Here is a 26,940-nt window from a genome sequence, read left to right as displayed (position 1 = left end):
TTGTCCCAGGACTTGCCCAAGGGCTAGGGAGGCAGAGGATCCAAGTTCCAACCATCTGTATAGACAAGGTGCTTTGGAGGCGTAGCCAACACCACCAGCATGACCCACTTTTGACAATGAGGGCTAAGGACCAATTTAGAATTATTCTTGGACATGTGTTAGAAGCATGCAGTCCGTTATGTTAGTAGCCTGCGGGTGTAACTACAATGGGTAGTGTCATTCAGGAAAACAGCTCTCAATGGCAGCGGTTAGTACTGCCGCAGCACAGCACCAGGAAACCAAGTTCCATTCTGGCCTCTGGTAAGTGTGCAGTTTTGGTCGCCGCACTTACGCAAGGATATTTTGGCCTTGGAGGGAGTGCAAAGGAGGTTTACTAGGCTGATACCAGAGTTGAGGGGGTTGAACTATGAGGAGAGGCTGAATAAACTAGGCTTGTACTCGTTAAGAGTTTAGAAGAATGAGGGGAGATCTCATTGAGACATATAAGATGATGAATGGGATGGATAGGATAGAGGTGGAGAGGCTCTTCCCGCTCAGAAAGGACAGTAGGACTAGAGGGCACAGCCTCAAGATAAAGGGGGGGCAGTTTAGAACGGAGTTGAGGAGGAACTTCTTCACTCAAAGGGTGGTGAATCTCTGGAATTCTCTGCCTGTTGAAGTGGTGGAGGCTGCCTCGCTAAATATATTTAAGACGCGGGTTGATAGGTTTTTGATAGGCAAGGGGATTAAGGGTTATGGGGAGAGGGCGGGAATGTGGAACTGAGACACGACAGATCAGCCACGATCTTATTGAATGGCGGGGCAGGCTCGAGGGGCTAGATGGCCTACTCCTGCTCCTATTTCTTATGTTCTTATGTAGTTTGTACATTCTCCCCAAGGTTCTTCCCACAGTCCAAAAGATGTGCAAGTTAGGTGAATTGGCCATGCTAAATTTCCCATTGGTGTCCCAATGTATGGGGTGTTATAGGGATAAGGTGTGTGGGATGTACTGTTGGAGAGTCGGTACAGACCCAATGGGCGAAATGACACTCTTCTGCACTTGAGATTCTTTACAAAATCAGTTAGGGATGGACAATAAATGCTACTGTTGCCAACAATGCACAATGGGCAGCACGATATCACAGTAGTTAGCACTGCTGCTTCACAGATCCAGGATGTGGATATGCCTGCGTTGGACTGGGGTAAACACAGTAAAAAGTCTGACAACACCAGGTTTAAGTCCAACCGATTCATTTGATAGTAAATTCAAGTTTACTGTGAGTTTACCATCAAATAAATCGGTTGGACTTAAACCTGGTGTTGTCAGACTTTTCACAGATCCAGGGACATGGGTTCGATTCCCAGCTTGGGTCACTGTCTGTGTGGCGTTTGCACATTCTCCCTGTGTCTGCATGGGTTTCCTTTGGGTGCTCCGATTTCCTCCCACAGTCCAAAGATGTGCGGGTTAGATTGATTGGCCATGCTAAATTGCCCCTTAGTATCCTGAGGGGCTTAGGTTAGAGGGATTAGTGGGTAAATATGTAGGAATATGGATAGGGCCTGGGTGGGATTGTGGTCGGTGCAGATTCGATGAACCAAATCGCCTCTTTCTGCACTGTAGTGTTTCTAGGATTCTATCTCCTAGGAACAAATAAAAGTACCTGAAAACAGGGTACCTTGAATTTAGCTTCTGTAGATTTTGATATAGAATGAGAACACTCAACTTACCTCTAGCGGATCAGCTTTCAAAGTTCATTTACTGTTAACAATTTTATTGCTCAATATTATTCATTTTCTTTTGGGCACTGATGATTTTAGGATTTAATCAAATCATACCTGATAACTGTTCCTTGATTTGATTTATCACATGTATTAGTATACAGTGAAAAGTATTGTTTCTTGTGCGCTATATAGACAAAGCATACCATTCATAGAGAAGGAAAAGGAGAGAGTCATAGCTACGGTGCAGAAAAAGATCAACTTAATGCGAGATAGGTCCATTCAAAAGTCTGATGGCAGCAAGGAAGAAGCTGTTCTCAAGTAGGTTGGTATGTGATCTCAAGCTTTTATATCTTTTTCCCCTAAGGAAGAAGGTGGAAGAGAGCATGTCCGGGGTAAATTGGGTCCTCAAATACGCTGGCTGCTTTGCCAAGGCAGCGGGAAGTGTAGACAGAGTCAGTGGATGGGAGGCTGATTTGTGTGATGGATTGGGCTACATTCATGACCTTTTGTAGTTGCTTGTGGTCTTGAGCAGAGCAGGAGCCATACCAAGTGGTGATGCACCATAGAAAGCATTCTTTCTGGTTGTATCTGTGAAAGTTGGAAGGAGTGGTGGCTGACACGCCAAATTTCCTTCGTCTTCTGAGAAAATGGAGGCATTGATGGGCTCTGTTAACTATAGTGTCAGAATGGGGGGGGGACCAGGACAGGTTGTTGATGATCTGGACATCTAAAAACGTGAAGCTCTTGACCATTTCTACTTTGCCCCCATTACTGTAGACAGGGGCACGTTCTCCACTATGCTTCCTGAAGTCGATGACTATCTCCTTCATTTGTTGAAATTGAGAGATTATTGTCATTGCACCAGTTCACCAGATCCTCCATATCTTTCCTGTACTCCGTCTCATCATTGTTTGAGATCCGACCCACTATGATGGTGTCATCAGCAAACTTGAAAATCGAGGAGGAGGGGAATTCGGCCACACATTCTAGGTGTATAAGGAGTATGGTAGTGGGCTGAGGACACAGCTTTGTGGGGCACTGGTGTTGAGGATGACCGTAGAAGTGTTGTTGCCTAACCTTACTGACTGTGGTCTGTGCGTTCGGAAGTTCAGGATCCAGTGGCAGAGGGTGGAGCCTAGGCCCAGGTCACGAAGTTTGAAGGTGAGTTTCGTAGGACTAATGTTGAAAACTTAGCTGTAGTCAATAAATAGGAGTCTGACATCAGTGTCTTTGTTATCTAGGTGTTCCAGGGTTGAGGGCAGGGCCAGGGAAATGGCTGTGGACATGTTGTGGCAGTAGGCGAACTGTAGATAATCCAAGCAATTCAGAGGGCTAGTATTGATTTGTGCTATGAAAACCCTTTCAAAGCACTTCATAGTGATGGATGTCAGAGACACTGGACGATAGTCATTAAGGCAACTTTCAAAATTAGGGTTAAACCAAATGTGAATAGGTTTGTGTCCATGGAAAATGGAAATGGGAAATTGACAGGAAGAACATGGCATAAAATATAGGACATTGCAAATGCTGAAAACACAAACGTCATTGCAAAAATGTCTGATTTCATAATTATGTCTTAGTAGCATAATTTTTAGTTTGGGGATTGAAGCTTTAAATGCAAGATAGCGGTGGTCTCGGAGGCTGGTAAACACTCTGAAGATAATTACAATTCCAAAGACAGTCCCTGTTTACTTAAAGGGATTAGAGTGAGGGGAATGTAGGCCATAAAAGATGGTTTGCTTCAGGATGGATGCAGTAAGTCTGATAAGGTTGTAGTTGCCCCCAGTAAAGATACAAATTATTTGTGTCATTGCTCCAGATCAAAGAAGGTTGGAAAGCAACTTGTAAACAATGGTAGGTCTTTAAAATAAGTTTTTCAGATCAAAGATAAGGTTTTGAAATTAAGGTTACTTAGTTAAATTCTTTCTTGATCTGGAACATCCTGTGTGCCACAATGCCAATGGGTTAGATTATGATGAGGTACCAATGTGTTTTGGATGTTTCCACGCCTTTTTAACATAGAAAAGGAAGGTACCTTTCAGAAGCAAAAAAAGATAAATTGCCAGAAACTATAAACCAGAAACACAAGGAAATTTCTGATTTTGCAGTGAAGGAACCCCCAAGTATTTTTACATTCATTCTTGAGATGTGGGCATTGCTGGCTAGGCCAGCATTTATTGCCCATCCCTAGTTGGCCTTAAGGTAGTGAGCTACCTTCTTGAAGTGCTGCAGTATATATGTGTAGATACACCCACAGTGCTCTTAGGGAGTTCCAGGATTTGGACCCAATGAAAGTGAGGGAACGGCAATAAAGTCCAAGTTAAGTAAACTTCCAGGTGGTACTATTCCCATCTGTCTGGAATCCTTGTCCTTTTAGATGATAGTGGTCTTGGGTTTGGAAGGTGTAAGAGTGAATTAATGGATTTGGTAAAAGGGGCTATAAATTTAATACCCCTGCATGACAGTAAAATCATATGCTAGTCAAATGCTTATACCTCAAGGTTCTGACATCAGCAGAACTTGTCAGCAAGGCTGTTTGCCATTTAGAAGAACAGTCATTTTCTACTAAATTACAACAAGTATTTGGCTGAAGGTTTAATTATAAACCAATGTAGGCATGATTAGAATTTCAAAACAAGGTTCTGTATATTCAGTAACTGTGAAAGCAGTCTGTATTTTGACTAGGGACTGTTAGAACATAGAACAGTACAGCACAAACAGGCCCTTCGGCAAACTAGTTGCGCCGATCACTTCTATACTTACTAAGCCATAGACCTATCTATAACCCCCAATCCCATATACTCATCCAGAAGTCTTTTAAAAGATCCCAGTGAGTTCACCTCCACCACCACCACCGGCGGCAGCAGCCAATTCCATTCACTCACCACCCTCAGTGAAAAACTTACCCCTAACATCTCCTCTGTACTTGCTTCCCTGCACCTTATATGTGTCCTCTCATAGCGACCATTTCAGCCCTGGGAAATAGCCTCCGAGAATCCACCCTATCTGTTCCTCTCAACATCTTATAAACCTCTATCAGGTCGCCTCTCAATCTTTGTCTCTCCAGGGAGAAGAGACCTAGCTCCCTCAACCTATCTTCATAAGGCATGCCTCCCAATCCAGGGCAACATCCTTGTAAATCTCCTCTGCACCCTTTCAATAGCTTCCACATCCTTCCTATAGTGAGGCGACCAGAACTGCGCACAGTACTCCAAGTGGGGTCTGACAAGGGTCTTATAAAGTTGCAGCATTACCTCCTGACTCCTAAACTCAATCCCTCGATTAATGAAGGCCAGTACACCATACGCCTTCTTGACCACATCCTCCACCTGCGAGGCCGATTTAAGAGTCCTATGGACCGGGACCCCAAGATCCCTCTGCTCTTCAACACAGCTAAGACTCCTACCCTTGATATTGTATTCCTTCATCCCTGCCAAAATGGATCACTACACATTTATCTGCATTGAAGTCCATCTGCCACTTCTCCACCCAGTCTTGCATCCTATCTATGTCCCGCTGCAACTTCTGTCTTCCCTCCAGACTATCCACAACACCACCAACCTTAGTATCGTCTGCGAACTTACTAACCCATCCCTCCACTTCCTCATCCAGGTCATTTATGAAAATGACAAACAGCAAGGGTCCTAGAACAGATCACTGGGGCACTCCACTGGTGACTGACCTCCATGCAGAAAAAGACCCATCCACAACCACTCTCTGTCTTCTGCAGGCAAGCCAGTTCTGGATCCACAAGGCCAAAGCCCCCTGGATCCCATGCCCTCTCACCTTCCCAAGAAGTCTTGCATGGGGGACCTTATCAAACGCCTTGCTGAAGTCCATGTCTACCACTCTTCTTTTGTCAATGTGCTCAGTCACATTCTCAAAGAACTCAACTAGGCTCGTAAGGCACGATCTGCCCTTGACAAAACCACATTGACTATTTCTGATCATTCTAAACTTCTCCAAATGCTCATAAATCTTGTCCCTCAGAATCCTCTCCATCAACTTACCAACCACTGAGGTCAGACTCACCGGTAGGTAATTTCCCGGGCTATCCCTGTTCCATTTCTTGAAAATAGGAACCACATCCGCGATCCTCCAATCCTCTGGAACCTCTCCCGTCTCCATCGATGACGCAAAGATCATCGCCAGGGGCTCTGCAATCACTTCCCTCACCTCCCACAGTAACCTGGGGTACATCCCATCCGGTGCCAGCGACTTGTCTATCTTGATAGAGTTTAAAAGTTCTAACACATCCTCTTCCTTAACATCCACATACTCAATCTTTTCAGACTGCCGCAAACCTGTAGTACAACCTCCCAGATCATTTTCCACCGTGAACACTGAGGCAAAGTACTCATTAAGCACCTCTGCCATTTCTTCCAATTCCACACAGACATTTCCCCCTTCACCTTTTATAGGTCCTATCCCTTCTCTTCTCATCCTTTTACTTTTCACATATTTGTAGAAGGCCTTGGGATTCTCCTTAATCTTGCCTGCCAAGGCCTTCTCATGACCCCTTCTGGCTCTCCTAATATCCTTTTTAAGCTCCTTTCTACAAGCCTTATACTCCTCTAGATCCTTAACATCTCCTAGCTCTGAACCTTTTATACACCTTTCCTTTCTTCCTGACTAGGTTCACCACAACCTTCGTACACCACGGTTCCCGCAACCTACCAAAACCTCCTTGTCTCATCGGAACGTTATCGTGCAGAGCTCCAGTCAAACATTCCTTGAATATCCGCCACCTCCCTTCAGTACTTTTCCCCAAGAATGCTTCCTTCCAGTTTATTCGTCCAAATATCTGCCTGATGTCTTCATATTACCCCTTACTCCAGACAAACACCTTCCTACCATGCCTGATCCTATCTCTTTCCAATGCTATCGTGAAGGAGATAGAATTATGATCTCCATCCCCAAGATGCTCTCCTACCGAGAGATCCGACAACACCTGTCCTGGTTCATTAGCCAGCACCAGGTCAAGTACAGCCTCTCCTCTTGTAGGCTTATCCACGTACTGTGTCAGGAACCCCTCCTGAACACACCCAACAAACTCCTCCCCATCCAAACCCCTTACCCTTGGGATATTCCGGTCGATGTTTGGGAAATTAAAGTCTCCCATCACGACAACTCTTATTACTACATCTCTCTAGGATCTGTTTCTCTATCTGCACCTCAACTTCCCTGTCACTATTGGGCGGCCTATAGAAAACACTCAAAGTTATCGACCCTTTGCTGTTCCTAACTTCCACCCACAATGACTCTGTAGGCAGTCCCTCCACGGCATCCTCCTTCTCTGCAGCCATGACACTGTCCCCGATCAGCAGTGCCACTCCGCCACCTCTTTTGCCCCCAACCCTGTCCTTCCTGAAGCATCTGAATCCTGGCACCTGAAGTACCCAGTCCTGTCCCTGAGATATCCAAGTCTCTGTAATGGCCACCACATCACATTCCCAAGCAGTAATCCACGCCCTAAGCTCATCTACCTTATTTACTACACTCCTGGCATTAAAATAGATACACCTCAGCCCCTCGGTCTGGACATTTCTCTTCTCCACCACCCGTCTAACCTCCCTCTCATACTGTCTACAGTCCTTCCCTACCCGGGAGCTAACCTCCTCGGTCTCAGTCTCCTCATCTGTTCCCTGCCCCCCAACGTTTCTAGTTTAAAGTCCCCCCAGTAACCCTAGCCAGTCTTCCCGCCAAGATATTGGTCCCCCTGGGATTCAAGTGCCACCCGTCTTTACTGTACAGGTCACACCTGCCCCTAAAGAGGTCGCAATGATCCAGGAACCGGAATCCCTGCCCCCTGCTCCAGTCCCTCAGCCACACATTCACCCTCCACCTCATTCCATTCCTGCTCTCATTCTCCCACGGCGCAGGCAGCAATCCTGAGATTACTACCTTCGCATTCCTCTTTCTCAACTGCCTACCCAGTTCCCTATAATCCTTTTTCATGACTGCTTCCCTCTTCCTGCCTATGTCAGCAGTACCTATATGAACCACAACCTGCGGTTTCTCACCCTCCCCTTTCAGGATGTCTGGGACATGTCTACAGACATCCCGGATCCCAGCTCCAGGAAACCACCACCCGTGACTCCCGTCTGTGTCCGCAAAAACGCCGGTCTGAACCCCTCACTATGGAGTCCCCTAATAGTACTGCCTTGCTGCTCTCTTTTTTAGTTTTTTGTAGTACTGGCTCAGCTCCAGAGAGCTGGCCACTGCTTCCTCCTCCAGATGAGCTGTCCCCCCCAAGTGGTACTCAGGCAGGAGTACTTATTTTGAAGGGGGACATCCACCGGCGTGCTCTCCATCACCTGAGATTTCCCCTTCCTAATAGTTACCCACGTGCCTTCTTCCCGTTGCCCTGGTGTGACCACTTGCCGATAGCTCCTATCAATTATCTCCTCATTCTCTCTAATGAGATGAACGTCCTCAAGCTGCATTTCCAGTTCCTTTACCAGGTCCCGTAGGGACTGCAGCTCCACACACCGAGCACAGGTATGGATGTCTGGGAGACCAGGAGCCTCCAAGACCTCTCACATATTGCATCGGCAACAACATACTGGCCTCACACTCATACTTGCCCTTTTTAGAAATACAGAGAAAAAAGTAATTAAAAAAAAACTTATAAACTTACCTTGCCTCACCCTTTTTGCTTTGGCCCTCTGAGCCAAAGCCCTTACAGCTCACACAAAAACAAAAACAAACTTACCTGCTCTCACTCAGAGCCCCTCTCTCTCTCTTCTTTAGGTTAGAGGAGGAGGGAGGGGTGGGATACTCTACTTGTGTAGAGTATCAGGTTTCTTCACCTTTCCAATTTATGGGGGTCCAGAGGGAAAAAAAACTACTTCCCTATGACCACTTCCTGTATCCGGTTTAAAATAAAAAAAAGCTAGAGACGTTAGTTCAAAAAAAGAAACACAGTAACTTACTCACCAGTCTCTCCCTCTCTGATGTGCTCCCAAGGAACAATGAGTTAAATCACAGAAGGGTTCTTCTCCAGAGATTTCTCTGGGGTTATTCCCTCCATGTTTGAATCATAACAAAATATTGTAATCTCTCCCTGGGGTGTCACGTGGTTAGCTGGAAGAAGTCCACATGAGGTGTTATCAAAGGAGGCTTGCTGTGTTCCTGCAATGCATCTTGTTGATAGTACACACTGCTACATTTTGGTAGAGGAGGCAATAACTGTTTGTGGATGAAATGCCAATCAAATAGGCTGTTTTCTCCTAAGTAGTGTCAAGCTCCTCAAATGTTATTGGAGTTACAATCTTTCAGGTTGTGCCCTGAAAATGGTGGACAGGTTTTGGGGATTAAGGAGGTGAGTAACTTGCTACAGGATTCCTAGCCACTGACCTGCTCCAGTAGCTATAGCATTTATATGGATAGTCAAAGTTTATTTATTAGTCACAAGTAGGCTTACTTGCAACGAAGTTACTGTGAAAATCCTCTAGTCACCATACCCCAACGCCTGTTCGGGTACACTGAGGGAGAATTTAGCATGGCCAATACATCCAAGTAGCACGTTTTTTGGATTGTGGGAGGAAACTGGAACACTCAGAAACCCACACAGACACAGGGAGGATGTGCAGGCTCCACAGGAGAGTGACCCAAGGCCAGAATTGAACCCAGGTCCCTGGTGCTGAGAGGCTGCAGGTCCAGTTCAGCTAATGGATTAAAACAAAAGTGTTAGCGAAATAAATGTTGTTAAGTTTGTAGTACTTGCTATGTTTAACTCTGATAGAGAAAAGAGACATAAAACTTGGCAACATAATTCTTTGAACTTCTTTTTAAAAGAAAATCTGAGATCATAATAGTCAGTGGTTGGCAAAATTTTCGCTAATGAACATTTAGATCCACACCCATCTAAGAATAAATTAAATCAAAAAGCAAGACATTATACTTGAAATGCTAACTTGTTCATTCTCTGAATAGATGCCTTTTGACTTGTTGAGAATGTGCGACATTTTCTGCTTGTGTATCAGGACATAGGCAAAGTGATGTGCCCAGGGTTGACCAAATGATGAATAAATTTTCAGTGCTGGTGGACAGAATATGCTGAAATTAAGATAATGTTCCAGTGATGGAAAGCTGAATATTATTTTTCAAAGAAGAATGAAGAAAAATACAACTCAGGAACCCTTCGACCCTAGAAGCCTGTGCTGACCCTTTTCCTTTGCGCTCTGTCATCTGAAACAAGTATCTGTAGTTATACACAACTGTGAAGTGTACAAACATTCAATAAAACTGCATAACAAAACAAAAGCATTCACATTCCTTCTAATGGCACTTACACGATCATCAATAACCACCAAGTCCTTTGGTTCTGTACGGTCTATTTTAAGAACACGATATTTGGTTTCTGCATGATTGCTCCCGACTAGGAAGTATCTCTAAAAGGAAAACAACAATAACATTTGTAATAATTTACATTTTTTCTTTAAAAAAAAAAGTAGCTTTATTGTCCTCAGCTTAATACTTAAAGACTGAATACCTTGCATTGAAGACTGCATGTGTCTGTACCGAGTGGTCCTTGCTTTCAAAAGCCAACCTGTTCTAAGTATTTTGGTACATAGAGTTGTGCACCCCAAGCCTCTTATTAGTCATTGGCAGGTGAGCAATATGCTCAGGATTCAACTAACAAAGCTCTAGTCAAATTATTCTCCTACTTCACCATCCAAGCAAGAATTTTTTTTTAAATTTAATTTTAAAAATTAAATTCTTTTTTAAATTAAATCTTTATAAATTTAAAATTTAAAAAATAGTCATTTGTAATTCCAACACTACCATGTTGCGCAAAATGTTAATTATAAAATTATATTAAAAACAATTACAATGAATCAGCCAATACTCTGTTGAAGATATGGCTTGCTTTATCTAATTCTGTTAAACGCAATTGCAAAAAAATAGATTTGGCAACTTTCAAAAAAGAGCCACGAATAGTAAAAATATTAGAAGAGATAAAATGCATTAAGTGTTTGGGAATAAAGTATTAGAAGAGATAAAAATACTTCGATTTGAATTTATAGCACTGTTAATGTAAACTTACTTGTGACTAATAAATATTCTTAGCTAGTTTGTATCAAAAGCTTTAATTTAGCACCACGAAAATATTAATTCTTGTGAATAGTGGACATATATTGGGCTAATGTTTATAAAATAAAATTTGCCTAGTGACCTAAAAAGCATCAAGAAAATAATTTATCCCTTAGACGGGAGCCTGCACTGGGGTAGTTGGAAAGAGGGCAATCATATAAACCACTTCCTCAGACTGTCAATGTTGTGCCTATGTCCCTAAGATTAAGTCAATTTCTGCAGTTAACCATGGAATATTTTGTGGTAGCTAGCAAGAGAGCAACAGTAACAAAGGTTAGTCATGGCACGAATCAATTCGGGCCTCCCAGATTGTCTGGGTCCACAACAATTCACCCACTGCCACAACACATCCACAGCAGTCACCATCTCTCTGGCCCTACACACCTGGATAACAAAGAAACCCATGTCAGACTCATATTCGTTGACTAAAGCTAAGTCTTCAAACCATTATTCCTACAAAACTCATTTCCAACCTCAGTGGCCTGGGGCTCAGTTCCTCTCTCTGCGACCGGATCCTAGATTTCCTAACCCATAGACCACAATCAGTAAGGATAAGCAACAACGGCTCCTCCACAATCATCTGTCCCACAAGACTGCATCCTCAGCTCCTTACTATACTCTGTATATGCCTATGTGTGCCAAACTCCTCTTCAACTTGATTTTCAAGTTTGCTGATTTCATCATCGTAGTGGGTTAGATCTTAAACAACAATGAGACGGACTACAGGAAAGAGATAGAGAATCTGGTGAACTCGTGCAACAACAATAATCTTTCCCTCAATATCAACAAGATGAAAGAGGTAGTCATCGACTCCGGGAAGCATAATGGAGGTCACGCCCCTGTCGAATCAATAGGGACAAAATGAAAATGGTCAAGAGCTAAAACTGGCATTACAGCTTTGATGGAGAAGTATGATCACTGATCACTACTCCCCAATTTCAGGTATGCTTCAGAAATTCATCTTATAGAACACTGGGGAAAACAGCCAAAATATCTGAAAACTGTTTTTTGTTAGTTTCTTTCTTCCTCTGTACCAACCCATTTTAAGCAGTAACAGCAGTATTATTTTTCTACATTTTCTAGAAGTAACATCCAGTAACTACAGTGTTCGTAGATTATTGCTGAAAGTCTTTTATTAATCTGGTATAACGCCTTGCATCTTTGCTGCTCTCATTCATTACCAAGTGATTCCAAAATACTAAGCTACTGGTAGATTAGCATGTTTAATTAAGACAGTATCTTATAATTATTCAAACTATCAATATTCATTTTTGTGCGATGGGATACAAGAGAAGTCGCAGCAACACAATATTTCAAACAAGTGCTTTCAATATATACAAAATAGAGGAAAGTTAAATGCCAAAAGCATTTGGAAAAATTGAAGCACTTCAAAAGGTGGTAAACATGATAACTCATTTTCCCTTATTTACTACAGTCCTCTTTGAACACAAATAGATACCAGATAAAATTCACTGACAAAGCAAATACTGAAAATTGAACGTACTGCTCGAGTTTCATACAGAACCAGTTTCTGTATGCAACTAACGACTGGTTGCACTGTTGGCATGGTGGCAACAAATCTGACTTAATGTTATTACATCAGCATCCTCTGAAATTGGATTTGTTGTAGTTAGTACATTACCTGAAACAGAAGAAACAGAAATATTTCAGCAAAGTCATTTTGCAGGTTTAATGATCTCACATTAAAGTAGATTGAACAGCAAATTGCATACATGCAGTGCAAAAACGCAGGGCAGCAAAGCTAATTTGTATGCATATTTTTAAATCCAACCTTCTGTGTTGGGATCATGCTAAAGCTGCTCCAGTCCAGTAGTTTGAGTAATACAAAAAAGTTTCATAAATTCATAAGACACAGGAGCAGAATTAGGCCATTCGGCACAGTGTGCGCTCCGCCATTCAATCATCACTGATATGCTCTTCATTTCCATTACCAATTAAAAATCTGTCTAACTCTTCCTTAAAGTTGCTCACTGTCCCAGCAACCACTGCATGTTGGGATAGTGAATTCCACAGACTCACCACCCTTTGGGAGAAGTAGTTTCTCCTCAACTCTGTTTTAAGTTTGCAACCCCTTATCTTAAGACTAGGACCTCTCGTCCTAGAATGCCCCACCAGCGAAAGCATCCACTCCACGTCAACTTTATCCGTACCTTTTATCGTTTTGAATACCTCAATTTGATCTCCCCTCATTCTTCTAAATTCCAGAGAATATAGGCCTAAACTGTTCAATCCCTCTTCATACGATAAACCCCTCATCTCTGGAATCAACCTTGTGAATCTCCTCTGAACTGCCTCCAATGCCACTACATCTTTCCTCAAATAAGGGGACCAAAATTGTGCACAATACTTCAGGTGCAGCTTCATCAATGCCTTGTATAGTTGCAACAATACTTTCTCCCCCTTATATTCTATTCCTTTAGCTATAAATGCTAACAATCCATTCACTTTCTTCATTTTCTGCTGTAGCTGCATGCTAGTTTTCTTATTTCCTCATTGCTACTTCCCACCTATTTTTGAGTCATCTGCCAATTAGGCCATAGAGCCTTCTATCCATGTATCCAAGTCATTAATGTAGATTGCAAATAGCTGGGGCCCAAGAACTGAATCCTGTGGCATCCCGTTAGTTATTTCTTGCCATCCAGGGAAAGAAAAACCATTTACCCCAACTCCCTGTCTTCTGTCCATCAGCCAGTCACCTATCCAAGCTAATAAATTACCCCCAATTCCATGTGATCTAACCTTGTGAATTAACCTTTAATGCAGCACCTTATCAAATGCCTTCTGGAAGTCCAGATATTCTACATCTACAGGATCCCCATTATCCACTTTGCTTGTTACATCCTCAAAGAACTCTAGCAAATTAGTCAAACATAATTTGCCTTTCATAAAACCATGCTGACTCTGATGGATAGTGCTTTGACTTTCGAAATGTCCTGATATTGCTTCCTTGATAACTGATTCAAACACTTTCCCAAAAACAGATGTTAAACTAACTGGTCTGTAATTTCCCACATTTTGCTTCCCTCCATTTTTGAATAAGGATGTTACATTAGCATTTTCCAATCCATTGGAACCTTTGTGTTGAGGGAATTTTGGAATATCATAGCCAATGGATCCACTCTCTCTACCACCATTTCTTTTAATACCTTAGGATGCAGGCCATTAAACCTGGGGACTTATCTACCTTCAAACCCAATAGTTTGCTGAGTACTTTTTCCCTATTGATGTTGATTATTCTAAGTTCTACCCTTTCTATTACCTCTGACTTGCCTGTTCCTATAGAAATGGTACTAGTGTCCTCAACCATGAAAACTGAGGCAAAGTATTGATTTAGCATCTCTGCCATTTCAGTGTTTCCCATTATTAACTCTCTGGTTTCATCTTCCAAGGGATCAACATTCACCCCAGTGACTCTCTTCCCTTTTATATACCTATAGAACCTTTTGCTAACTTTCTTGATATTTTGGGCTAGTTTTCTTTCATAACTTACCTTAGCTCTTTTTATAACTTTTTTAGTTCCCCCTTTGAGAAATTTTCAAACAAAAACAGTCTTCCAGCCTGCCACTGGCCTTTGCAATATGGTATATCTTAGTTTGTGTCTTTGTATTGTCCTGATCTTGTTTAGCAATGGATGTTTTTTTTTCCATCCTTTACTATCTTTCTTCCTCACTGGGATATATTTTTGTTGTGAGGACTTGAGTATCTCCTTGAACAACTGCCACTGCTCATCCATTGTTCTACCTTTCAGCCTTCCTGCCCACCCTAGTTGGGCCAAATCTATTCTCATGCCTATGTAATTTCCTTTGTTTAATTTCCGAAGGCTAGTGTGGGACTCCACTTTCTCAGGTTGCATGTTTTAATCTCAGTGTTCAGCACAAACTTGATTCAATTGGTGGAATTTAATGATTCAGTTACCATTCAAACATGCACATATTTTATGGCTTTTGCATACATTATTATGAACAGAATTTATTGGTGCTTGATCAATTCTTTGACGTGGGATCAGAGCCACGTAGGCCAAGTCAATGTCCGTTGATCAGACATTTAACTGGATCAGCCTTTGTGGTTACAAGAGAAGGAGAGAGACTAGGAATTCTTGAATAAATAACTGAAGTCCTGATTCCACAAAGACTGTTCAACCTTCTCTAATTCAGGAATGTGAAAGTACTTTCCACTTGCTTGGATCAGTGCATCTGCAACAATACAAGATGCCAAACATCATCTAAAACAAAGCAGCCTACTTGATCACACCTTTAAATATTGATTTCTCCCACGGTCAACATCTAGTGGGATCAGTGCAGCAACTCACCGAGGCTTCTTCAACAGTAGCCCCCAAAGCTGCGACTTCTATCAAACAGGGCCAGGACAGCAAACTCAACTTGCAAGTTCCTCTTCAGGTCACAGATCATTCTGACTTGAAATTTTCTCGCTATTCCAAACTCCCTTCCTACCAGGACTGTATTTAAAGGCAATTAGGGATGTGCAACAAATGCTGATCTAACCAGCAATGCCTAGATTCCATGAAATTATCTTCTTATCTGCTCAATGTAATGGGCCATTTTCCAGAAAATAAATTGAATCAGATAATAACACTTCACTTGGGCAGTGCAGGAAGTAGAAAATATGTCTGGTTAATATAAAAACGGAGTACTTTGAAGGGTTATAAATTTTCCTATGTTCATATTATACCCAAGTTGCAAACTAGCATGATAATGCTGAAAGTAAATTAAATTTACATTAGGGTTAAAAACTGCTAAAGATTTAGTAAGGATCCTGTGAATTTGAAATAGATGATTCACCAGCATGTACTTCATTATGGAATAGATATTATGATGTAAATTGCACATCAGTAAATACCCAAGAGTGGACCAACACTAGAATAAGAAGGAACTTGCTAAAATTAGCAGGATTCCATCACAAGGTCAGAAATGGGTATGTTTGCTGATGACTGCACAATGATCAGTATCATTCACAACTCCTCAGATACCGTAGTCCACGTCTAAACACAGCAAGACCCAGACAATATCCAGGTTTGGGATGACAAGTGGCAAGTAACATTTGTGCCACACAAGTTCCAGCAAACGACCATCTCCAACCAGGGAGGATCTAACTATTGTCCCTTGTCATTTAATGGCACGACCATTGCTGAATCCCCCACTATCAACATCCTGGGTGTTACTGACCAGAAACAGAACTGGATCAGCCATCTAGTTTAAACAGATTTTAGAAAAACCTTTGACAAAATCCCACATGGGAGACTGATTAAGGAAGTTGCAGCATATGGAATTCAGGTAAACTTGGTGGGATGGATCCAAAACTTGCTTAGTAATAGGGCGCAAAGGGTGGTGGTTGAAGGCTGTTTGAGTGATTAGCGGCTGGTGTCAGTGGCATACTCACCGTTCAGTGGTAGGTCCCTTAAATAAGTGATATTAATGACATTGTGGGGTAGATAACAGCAAATGTCCTCCTGCCTTCTTAACTACCTTAGATGATAATGGGGGGGGGGCGGGGGGAAGAGAGAGAGAGAGAGAGAAGAATGCTAAGTAAGTTTGCAGATGACACCAAGAATGGTAGGGCGATTAACAGTGAAGGTTATAGGAAGATATAGATGGGCTGGTCAGATGGGCAGAGCTGTTGCAGATGGTATTTAATCCTGATAACTGCAAGGTGATTTACTTTAGAAGTAACTCGGTAAGGGAATATTTAATGGATGGAAGGACACTAGGAAGCTTAGGAACAATGGATGTTGGGGTACTTACTCACAAATCCCTGAGGCAGCAGAGCAGGGGAAAAGGGTAGTTAAGAAAACAGTAGGCCATTTGCTTTTATCAGTCATGGAATGCAGCATAGGAGCAAGCAAATTATATTGGTGTTGTTACATCAAAAATCAATTTGTCAGGCTGTTGCTCAGTTTCCCAATCTATCTATATCCCATTGCAGAATCACAATATCCACATCACAACATGCCCTTCCACCTATCTTTGTTTCATCAGCAAATTTACATTCTGTTCCTTCCTCTATGTCATTAATGTAAGTAGTGAACAATTACGGGCCAAGAACTGATCTATGCGGTACTCCACTAGTTACATCTTTGCACTCTGAAAAGGACCCATTTATTCCAACTCTGGTTTCTGTCGAACAGCCAGTCTTCAATTCATGCTAACACATTCCCTCCATGGGCTCTTACTTTATGTATCAGCCTTTTATGCAGCAAATGCCTTTTGGAAATCTAAATACACTATATCTACAGTTCCCCTCTATCTATTCTCCCTGTTACACCCTCAAAGAATATGAATAAATTTGTCAAACATGATTTACCTTTCATATATCCATATTGACTAGGTTTGATTATATTCAGCTTTCCGAAATGATTGGCTATTTCCTCCTTGATTTGCCAATAATAGATGTTAAGCTAATCAGTCTATAGTTCCCTGCCTGTTTCCCTTTTTGAACAAGGAACTTAGCTGTTTTCCAATCCTCTGGTACCCTCCTGGAATCTAGCAAGTTAGAAAAAATTTCAACCAATGGGTCCATTATCTCTGCAGCCACTTGCATTAAAACCCTAGCACGCAGTGCATTGGGTCTTGGCGACTTCCCACCTTTTAGAATTTCTTTAATACTCTATCCCTTGTGATTGGGACTTTTGTAAGTTCTGCCATGTTATTTGAAATCGGCTCATTTGATATCCAGGAATATTTTCAATGTCTTCCAAAGTGAAGATTGATGCAAAAATGTATTTATTTTGTCCGCCATTTTTGTTTGCTGTGATCAATTCGCCAGCCTCATTCAGTAGAGATCCCACATTTACCTCAGCTGTCTGCTTCCTATTTATGTATCCATAGAAACTCTTACAGTTTGTTTTAATGTTGCATGCAAGTTCTCTCTCAAGCTTAATTTTCTCCCTTATAATAAACTTTTTATGTAGCCTTTTTCTGCTGAATCTTTCCAGTCCTCTGGTCTACCACCATCCCTTGCCACTTTGTATAACCTGCTTTTCAATTTAACATGATACTTGATCTCCTTTGTTAACCCTGGATTTTGCCTCTTTCTGATTGAGGTAAACTCTTGCTAAACATTTTGAACAAGCTGTTAGAATATCTGCCACTGCTCATTTGCTGACCTACATCTTAGCTTATCAAGTTCACTTCAGACAACTCTTCCCTCATACCAATATAATTGCCCTATTATGGACCCATGGCATTCACCCTCAAGCTACAAGTGGAATTCTATAACATTGGAAGGGGTCATCAATACTGCTGTCAAGCAGCACCTGCCCAATGAGCACCTGAGCTCACTGCACCTGAGCACCTGCTCAGAGACGTCCAGTTTGAGTTTCGCCAAGGTCACTCAACTTTTGACCTCATTACAGCCTTTGTTCAAAAAAAACGGACAAAAGAGCTAAATTCTGAAGGTGAGGTGAAAGTGACAGCTCGTGACATCACGGCTGCATTTGATCGAGTGTGGCATCAAGGGGGTCTAAACTGGAATCAATGGATATCAGGGGGCAAACTCTCCGCTGCTTGGAATCATTAGAAGATGTTGCAGAGGGTCAGTCATCTCAGCTCTAGGACACCTTTGCAGGAGTCCCTCAGAGTAATGTCCGGTCCAACTAGCTTCAGCTGCTTCATCAATGACTTTCCCTCGGTCATAAGGTCAGAAGTAGGGAATGTTTGCCAATGATTGCACAATGCTCAGCAACAATCACAACTCCTCAGATATTGAAGTAGTCCATGTTGAAATGTAACACGATCTGGACAATATCCAGGCTTGGGCTGACAAGTGGCAAGTAACATTCGCATTACACAAATGCCAGACAATGACCATCACCAATACGAGACATTAAATATCACCCCTTGACATTCAATGATGTTACTATCACTGAATCCCATACTGTCAACATCCTCAGGATCTCCCACCCCCTCCCCCCCACCGTGTCTGTGTGGGTTTCCTCCCTGTGCTCTGGTTTTCTTTCATGGACATGCTGGTTAGGTGCACTGGCCATGCCAAATACTCCCTCAATGTACCTGAACAGGCAACTAGGGGATTTTCACAGCACACGGACTGCAGCGTTTCAAGAAGACAGCTCATCATCACCTTCAAAGGCAACTAGGGATGGGCAATAAATGTTGGCCAACCAATGATATAAAGGCAGTAGATACCGAAGTAGAATCAGTTTGAGTTGAAATCATGAATAGGGACAAGGCCCCCAAAGTGTGACCTCTCAAAATGTCAGAGCATAAATGGGGAAACATCAACGGCATGCTTGAAGGGAACTGCAATTATCATGGGAGATTTTGATATGCATACTGATTGGACAAAACAAACTGGCAATGGTAGCATAGAAGAATTTGTGAGATGCATCATGGATTGCGTTCTAGAGCAGTATGTTGTGGAATCTACCCAGGAACAGGCTTTTTTAGATTTGGCTTTGTGTAATGAAAGGGATTAATAAAGGCCCATGTCCCACAAACAAATGAAAAAACCCAAGGTCCTTGCATTCAGATAAATAATATTGATTTTTTTTAAGAGTTGTTTCCAACTCTGGAATTTGCCACAATATGACATTCATCCCCTTCATTATCCTATTCTATCGTTTCCTCATACATCCCTGATTTATTAAACCTTCCATTCTTGGAACCCTCCCAGATAGGGGTCTTGTATGAGTACTTGGATAATGCAACTTTCATTCAATCTGTTCCTACCTGTAGTTGTGTTGACACACAGATCAACCTCTAACCGGCATACCTTCCATTTATCCGATGGCACAGTGGTTAGCACTACTGCCTCACAGCGCCAGGGACTCGGGTTTGATTCTCGGCTTGGGTCACTGCCTATGCGGAGTTTGCATGTTTCCCCCACCGTGTTTGTGTGGATTTCCTCCCAGTGCTCTGGCTTTCTTTCACGGACGTGCTGGTTAGGTGCACTGGCCATGCCAAATACTCCCTCAGTGTACCTGAGCAGGCAACTAGGGGATTTTCACAGTAACTTCATTGCAGTGTTAATGTAAGCCAGATTGTGACACTAATAAATAAACATAAACTTTTCCACCTTTTGCTTCCTAATTTTCCAAGTAACTGAACCCTCACTTGCACCAGTTTGCTTAAAGCCATCTCTACTTCCCAAGTTATGCAGTTTGCAAGAACACTGGTCCACATGATTCAGATGCAGGCCTTCCCAACGGCGCAGCCGACGCTTCCCCTTCTCAAGGAAGCCCCTCTACCATTGTTAGCAAGGACTTCCTTACTCTTACAATCCAGCCCCCCTGCAATAAAAGGGCAAAAATGCCTTTTGAACCTTCACACTCTGGTAAGTCCCTCTGAATGTCAACATTTACAAGTTTCAGGCCTTTAAAATACATAAATAAATACATATTCAGCTGTTCTATTCTTGAGCAAGTGAAGAATCTGACACTTCCTTGCATGAAGTTACTCCAGGATGATGGTCATTAGGATGCTGAGAGCTGCAGCAAGCGTCAGTGCTGACCACTCCGGGCCGCCCCGCGCCCTCGCCCCCCCCCCCCCCCCCCCGCTGCAGCCGCTCGAGCGCCCAGTTTGAACACTCGCGCGCTGCCAACGATCAACGGTCCGGGCCGGAGGTGCTCAAGCTTCACAGTGACAGGAGGAGGAGGAGGAGGAAGGAGGGTCGGAGAGAGAGAAAAAGAGAGGAAACACAAAGTTGGTACAGCAAGTGGGAATCTAACCCCAAAAATAATTGCTCAGAATTCAACTGATAACCCAAACTGAAGAAGTCACTCCTCCTCCCCCCTCAAATATATTCGGTTGGTGAATAATTATCCGCCAAGGACAGCACCCATCCCCCCCCTCCCCCAACTTCCTTTCCTCCGTCTTCACGGTACTTTCTACAGGTAATTACAAGCCGTTGTACCACTCACGATGAAATCTATCAATATCCTGTGGGCAAACGACGAGAGAGAAGAATCCGAATCCGAATCCGACTCCGACGCTGAAGACCTGACCCACTTACAGGACACCGAAGAGACAAACCTATGCCAGGTACCAAAATTCTCCTCTTCCTTCCTTTTTTATCGGGTGCAATCGCTTGAGCAAAATTCAGCCCTTCACCAAGCCGCGAGAGGAAATGAAACTGTGTTCCTTAATCCCGTGGGTACGGCGGAAACAGGGGGACCATTCCCGAGAGTTGTTCGTCCCCGCTGCTGTGATGATGTTGTGGGAAGAGGCAGAGAGCACTGTGGGATTTGCAGTCCAGCTGCAGGACTACACTTCCCAGAGAGCGCTGCGCCGCGCTTGCGCGCCTCTCCCCTTTCCCCGGCCCTCCTGCCAGCGTTGCTATAGCTACTGATTCAATCACTGCTGCACCCTGACTATGGGAGAGGTAATGGTCGTCGTGTGAAGCGATAATTTATATACTAAAATAAAGCCAGTGTGTGTAAACTATAACTGCAAAATCGAATGCTGCATGCAATGAATGCAATTCACCGATCGCTGAACGCTTTTCATCCGAGCGAGTTTAACGTCGCGAGGAGCACGAGCGCAAGACCAGATTCTTTTATTACTTTGTTGAATATTCGTGGAGTCTCGTAATATGTTTTAAAGTTTATTTATTAGTGTCACAAGTAAGCTTACTTACACTGAAATGAAGTTACTGTGAAAATCCCCGATTCGCCGCACTCCTGGTGCCTGTTCGGGGACACTCAAAGAGAAGTTTAGCATGGACGATGCACCTAACTAGCACGTCTTTTGGACTGTGGGAGTAATCCGGAGCATCCGGAGGAAACCCATGCAGACACGGGGAGAACATGCAGTCTCCGCACAGACAGTGATCCAAGCCGGGAATTGAACACGGCTCCCTGGTGCAGTGAGGCAGCCAGTGTGCTACACATGTGAATTACAATGCATTACTTGTATTTTGCACAGCATTGCTTGTATTGTGCCTGGAGTTCTGAGGTTATTAAACCATGAATAGTCCGTTGGAATGAAATATAGAATAAGATTTTTAAAATATTCTGCAAATTAATATTGAGTAGAAGAAGAACATAAACTATATTAAATACTAAAAAAAGTTGTGAACTTCCCATTAATGTTGTTCCCCCATATTTTTATTTTAAACATGCAATTGAGGGCAAAACTATGTTTACAAACATTGAAAGTGGGGACTTCTCCATTACAAATGATGCTGAACATCTGCAATCAAAAATGAAAATGCTGAGTAAACTCAGTAGCTCTGGCAACATCTGCAGAGATTGCAGAAAGAAACACAGTTAACATTTAGAGTCCATATGACCCTGTATCTTCTGCAATGTTTTAGTTGCCTGTCTTTAGTTCTCCTGTCTTTCAATAATCAAAATTGGAGTCAAGGTCAACCCAGGACTGATTCAGAGGGATTGTAATCCACACAGTTCCTTGAGCCTGATCCACTATTTATAAGAACTAGGTGATCCTCAGCTGCAATTCTATTTTCCTATCCATTCTCTATACTCCTTGATTTCCTTAAATTAGAAAATCTATTCATATCAACCTTGAATAGTGTCAATGATTGATCCACAGCTCTCAGGTAGAGAACTCATAAGATTCACAACCTTCTGAGTGACTAGGGGGCACAGCCTCAAGATAAAGGGGGGGCGGTTTAGAGCGGAGTTGAGGAGGAACTTCTTCACTCAAAGGGTGGTGAATCTCTGGAGTTCTCTGCCCGTTGAAGTGGTGGAGGCTGCCTCGCTAAATATTTTTAAGACGTGGGTTGATGGGTTTTTGATAAGCGAGGGGATTAAGGGTTATGGGGAGAGGGCGGGTAAGTGGAACTGAGCCACAACAGATCAGCCATGATCTTATTGAATGGCAGGGCAGGCTCAAAGGGCTAGATGGCCTACTCCTGCTCCTATTTCTTATGTTCTTACGAATAAACTCCTTCTCACCTCAGTCCTATATGGCCAATCTTTATGCTGAAACTGTGACCCACGTTCTGGACTGTTCAACCAAGGAAACAATGGCCACCAATTTCTCGCCTCACCCAATCTTATCGGCTGTGTTGGAGTGTTGCAGGGTTAGAGAATCATGGGTGAGAGTTCCAGTGTGTCAGCATTTGTGTGAAATCCCATTACAATCCTCCCATCCCAGTGAGGGCAGGAGACCATTGAAGCCCCCAGGTCGTCAGTGATGTGGCTGGGCAGTGCTCATTTGACTGTGCCAAGTTGGTCAGATGGACACTGCCAGGTGCCAAATGAACACTGTCAGGGTGCCAAGTGGCATTGTCAGGTTGGCACTGACAGATGAGTACTGCCAAGGTGCCAGATGGTACTGCCAGGCTGGCACAGCTTGACGAACACTGCCAGGGTGTCAGGGCAGTGTCAAGGGCATGGGGCTTGAGGGAGAGGGGCAAATAGGGAGAGGGTCACGAGGGAAGGCATGAAGTAGGGAGTTTTGAAGGGAAACTCATTGGGATGGTCCTGCCGTTAAAACTAGCACCCAATCTCTGTGAAGCTGAGTCTGCCGGCATGTTTAGGGCCCATCCCTCTCAGACACAGTGCAAGGCTCCCCCTCCCCCCAAAAATGATTTAAGTGTGCAAAAATTGGGATTGGATTCATGCCGGAAATGCAGGTGTGAATCACACTTGTTTTCTCACCCATAATGACAGTTAGGGTACAACCAAGTCCTGCCTGTTGTTTGGCGAGACGAGGTGATAAAATTGCGTGAGAGGCAGAAAATCAGGTTCGTGCCCAATTTCTTGCCTCACCCAATCTTACCGGCCCTGTTTTGTCAGCAAAATAGGCTTTGCGCTCAGTAAGTGCGCAAAGCCGATTTAAATATTAATGACATGATTAACATATCATTAGGGAGTTCCGGGGCATTGTCCTGGCTCACTTACACTTACCTCTCCACTAGTCGAGCTTTACATCAGTGAAAATCACAGCTGATCTCTATCAGCAGAAACGAGACAAGATGGCATCACTGGGGACATTGAAGCCCCCCAGGTGGTCAGGGGCATGGCCGGAAAGTGCTCCTGTGGAAGTGCCTGCTGACACTGCCCACTATATGCCATAACTGTGCCAGGAGCGGTGGCAAGGGAATGGGCCTGAGTGGGGGTGGGGAAATGATGGTGGGGGGTGGCAGCAAGGTGGGAGATCTGCAGATGTGGTGATCGGCGTGGGAAGGGGAATTCTGCAGATGGTGGTGATCGGAGTGGGGTTCTCTGCAGGGGTGGAGATTGGTTCTTTGGGAGCTCTGTAGACAGTGGGTGATTGGTGGTGAAGGAAGGGGAAGCTCTGCAGGAGTAGTGATTTGCAATGGAGCACAACAAGAAATCGGCAGGGTGAGGGGGGGAATTGACTAGCACAGGGAGTGATTGACGGGGGTTGGGAGCCGGCACAGGGAGCCATTGACAATGAGTGGGGGGTGGGTGTGTTCAATTTCCATGGAGGCGTAGGGTTGGGAGGAGCACTTCTAGTTTACTGGGAGATTCTCCTTCACTTTCCAGTGGCGAGAATTGCATCCGGGTTCTTTTTGTGCACTGAGTGCCATGCTCTCCCTTTTTTTTCCTCTTTTGGCACTTTGAACTTAATCATTAGGAAAATTCCACCAAATATCTCAGCATCTATTTCTCAAGTCTGCTCAAAGTCTTGGTGTCCTTATCTGAGGAAGGATGTCCTTGTTATAGACGGAGTACAGCAAAGGTTTTCTAGGTTGATTCCTGGGATGGCAAGTCCGTCATATGAGGAGAAATTAAGTCAGTTAGGATCGCATTCACTGGCTTGTAGAAGAGTGAGAGGGGATCACACAAAAACTTATAAAAGTCTAACAGAATTCGACAGGGTTGATTTAGACAGAATGTTACCAATGGTAGGGGAGTCCAGAACCAGATGTCATAATTTGAGGAATAGCAGATAAATCTTTTAGAACTGAGGTGAGGAGAAATATCTTCAACCCAGAGGGTGGTGAATGAATGGAATTTACTACAACCCCGAATGTCGTTAAGGCCAAAACATTATCTGATTTCAAGAAGAATTTAGATAAAGCTCTAGGGGCCAAAGAGATTTAGGGATACGGGGGAAGTGGGGATCAGGATATTGAATTCAATGATCAGTCATGATTGAAATGAATGGCAGAGCAGACTTCAGGACTAAATGGCCTACTGCTGCTTCTAGTTCCTATGTTTCTATGTAAAAGCAAGGAGATAGCATGAAACGAGACTAGCAGCTAACATAAAATGGGATTATGAAGTCTTTCATAAGCATGTAAATACTAAAACAGTGGTAAAAGAAAGAGTAGGGCCCATTAGTGATAGTAATGTGGAGCTGCCGGCATTAAACTGGGGTAAGCACAGTAAGAAATCTCACAACACCAAGTTAAGGTCCAACATATTTCGGTTTAGAACGGAGTTGAGGAGGAACTTCTTCACTCAAAGGGTGGTGAATCTCTGGAATTCTCTGCCCGTTGAAGTGGTGGAGGCTGCCTCGCTAAATATTTTTAAGAAGCGGGTTGATGGGTTTTTGATAAGAGAGGGGATTAAGGGTTATGGGGAGAGGGCGGGAAAGTGGAACTGAGCCACAACAGATCAGCCATGATCTTATTGAATGGCGGGGCAGGCTCGAAGGGCTAGATGGCCTACTCCTGCTCCTATTTCTTATGTTCTTATGTTCTTATATTTATTTGGTAGCACAAGCCACAAGCTTTCGGAGCACTGCCCACATTGTCTGTACCTTTAAGACTTGATTCCCTGTAAAAACTTGCATTCCAGCCATTATCTTGTAAATTGAGTTTGTATCTATATATGTCCTGTTTGTGAATACAATTCCCACTCATGTGATGAAGGAGCAGTGCTTTGAAAGCTTGTTGTGACACTTCTTAATGTGAATAGTGATAAAACAGGAGTCTAGCATGTAGAGGCAGGAGAAGTAGTCGAGGTGCTTTTCATCTGTCTTTCCAAAGGAAGAGGATGCTACCCAAGTTGAGGTAAGAAGGGAGGTAACCAGCACATTTGAGGAATTTACGGATGGAAAGGAAGAGGTGGTAGAAAGGATGTATTTACTTCAAATTGATAAGGCATAGGCTGAAATACATCCAAAGTTACTGGGTGGGATGAAAGTGGAAATTTCAGAGGCACTGGGTGATAATTTTCCTGTCTTCCTTAGATGCAAGGATAAGAGCATAAGAACATAAGAAATAGGAGCAGCAGTAGGCCATCTAGCCCCTCGAGCCTGCCCCGCCATTCACTAAGATCATGGCTGATCTGAAGTGGATCGGTTCCACTTACCCGCCTCCTCCCCATAACCCTTAATTCCCTTATCAATCAGAAATCTATCTACCCGTGACTTAAACATATTAAACGAGGTAGCCTCCACCACTTCAATGGGCAGAGAATTCCAGAGATTCACTACCCTCTGAGAGAAGAAACTTCTCCTCAACTCTATTCTAAACTGACCCCCCTTATTTTGAGGCTGTGCCCTCTAGTTCTGGTTTCCTTTCTAAGTGGAAAGAATCTCTCTACCTCTACCCTATCTAACCCCTTCATTATCTTATATGTCTCTATAAGATCACCTCTCAGCCTTCTAAACTCCAATGAGTACAGGCCCAATCTACTCAATCTCTCCTCATAAGCTAACCCCCGCATCTCCGGTATCAACCTGGTGAACCTTCTCTGTACTCCCCCCAGGCCAATATATCCTTTCGCAAATAAAGAGACCAAAATTGCACACAGTACTCTAGTTGCAGCCTCACCAGTGCCTCGTGCAGTTGCAGCAAGACCTCCCTGCTTTTATATTTTATCCCCCTCGTGATAAAGGCCAACATTCCATTAGCCTTCTTGATCACCTGCTGCACCTGCAGACTGAGTTTTTGCGATTCGTGCCCAAGGACCTCCAGGTCCCGCTGCACAGTAGCATGTTGTAATTTTTCTATGGATGGTGCCATAGGACTGGAGATTGGTGAATTTTGCACACTTGTTCAAAAAGAGGTACAAGGATTATGCTGGCAACTACAGACGAGTCAGTTTGATATAAGTGGCAGGGAAACTTCTGGAAGCTATAGTTTGGGATAAAATCAGTGAAATAGATGTAAGATAATTAAGGAGAGCCAGCATGGATTCATTGAGGGAAAATCATGTTTAAATAACTTGCTGGAAGTTTTTGAGGTGTTAAATAGAAGGTT

The 26,940-nt window shown here is 43.3% G+C and overlaps 2 protein-coding genes across 3 annotated transcripts in view; one reads left to right on the top strand and one right to left on the bottom strand.

Moving 5' to 3' along the window:
- fig4a (FIG4 phosphoinositide 5-phosphatase a) overlaps window positions 1-20,782 on the bottom strand; it is a 129,079-nt gene extending 108,297 nt beyond the window's left edge. Inside the window, exons 1-3 of one of the 2 annotated variants that reach the window (XM_080192891.1) lie at window positions 20,714-20,782; window positions 12,305-12,442; window positions 9,999-10,097 (exon numbers count right to left, since the gene is read on the bottom strand). In XM_080192891.1, the coding sequence (XP_080049017.1) occupies window positions 9,999-10,097; window positions 12,305-12,367 (162 nt within the window). In that variant the 5' untranslated portion in view covers window positions 12,368-12,442; window positions 20,714-20,782. Of the gene's footprint in view, window positions 1-9,998; window positions 10,098-12,304; window positions 12,443-20,706 lie in introns of both variants that reach the window. The other variant, XM_080192892.1, reaches the window with a different exon arrangement.
- Window positions 20,783-21,116: 334 nt separating this feature from the next.
- ak9 (adenylate kinase 9) overlaps window positions 21,117-26,940 on the top strand; it is a 341,329-nt gene continuing 335,505 nt past the window's right edge. The window contains exon 1 of the mRNA XM_080193447.1: window positions 21,117-21,174. Coding sequence (XP_080049573.1) covers window positions 21,166-21,174 — 9 coding nt within the window. The 5' untranslated portion in view covers window positions 21,117-21,165. The remainder of the gene's footprint in view (window positions 21,175-26,940) is intronic.

The sequence above is a fragment of the Carcharhinus amblyrhynchos genome, chromosome 7 (assembly GCF_965287045.1).
Source record: "Carcharhinus amblyrhynchos chromosome 7, sCarAmb.v2.hapA, whole genome shotgun sequence".
NCBI lineage: Eukaryota > Metazoa > Chordata > Chondrichthyes > Carcharhiniformes > Carcharhinidae > Carcharhinus > Carcharhinus amblyrhynchos.
Note: the sequence above shows the minus strand (reverse complement) of the source record. Positions and strands in the feature narration are given on the sequence as shown.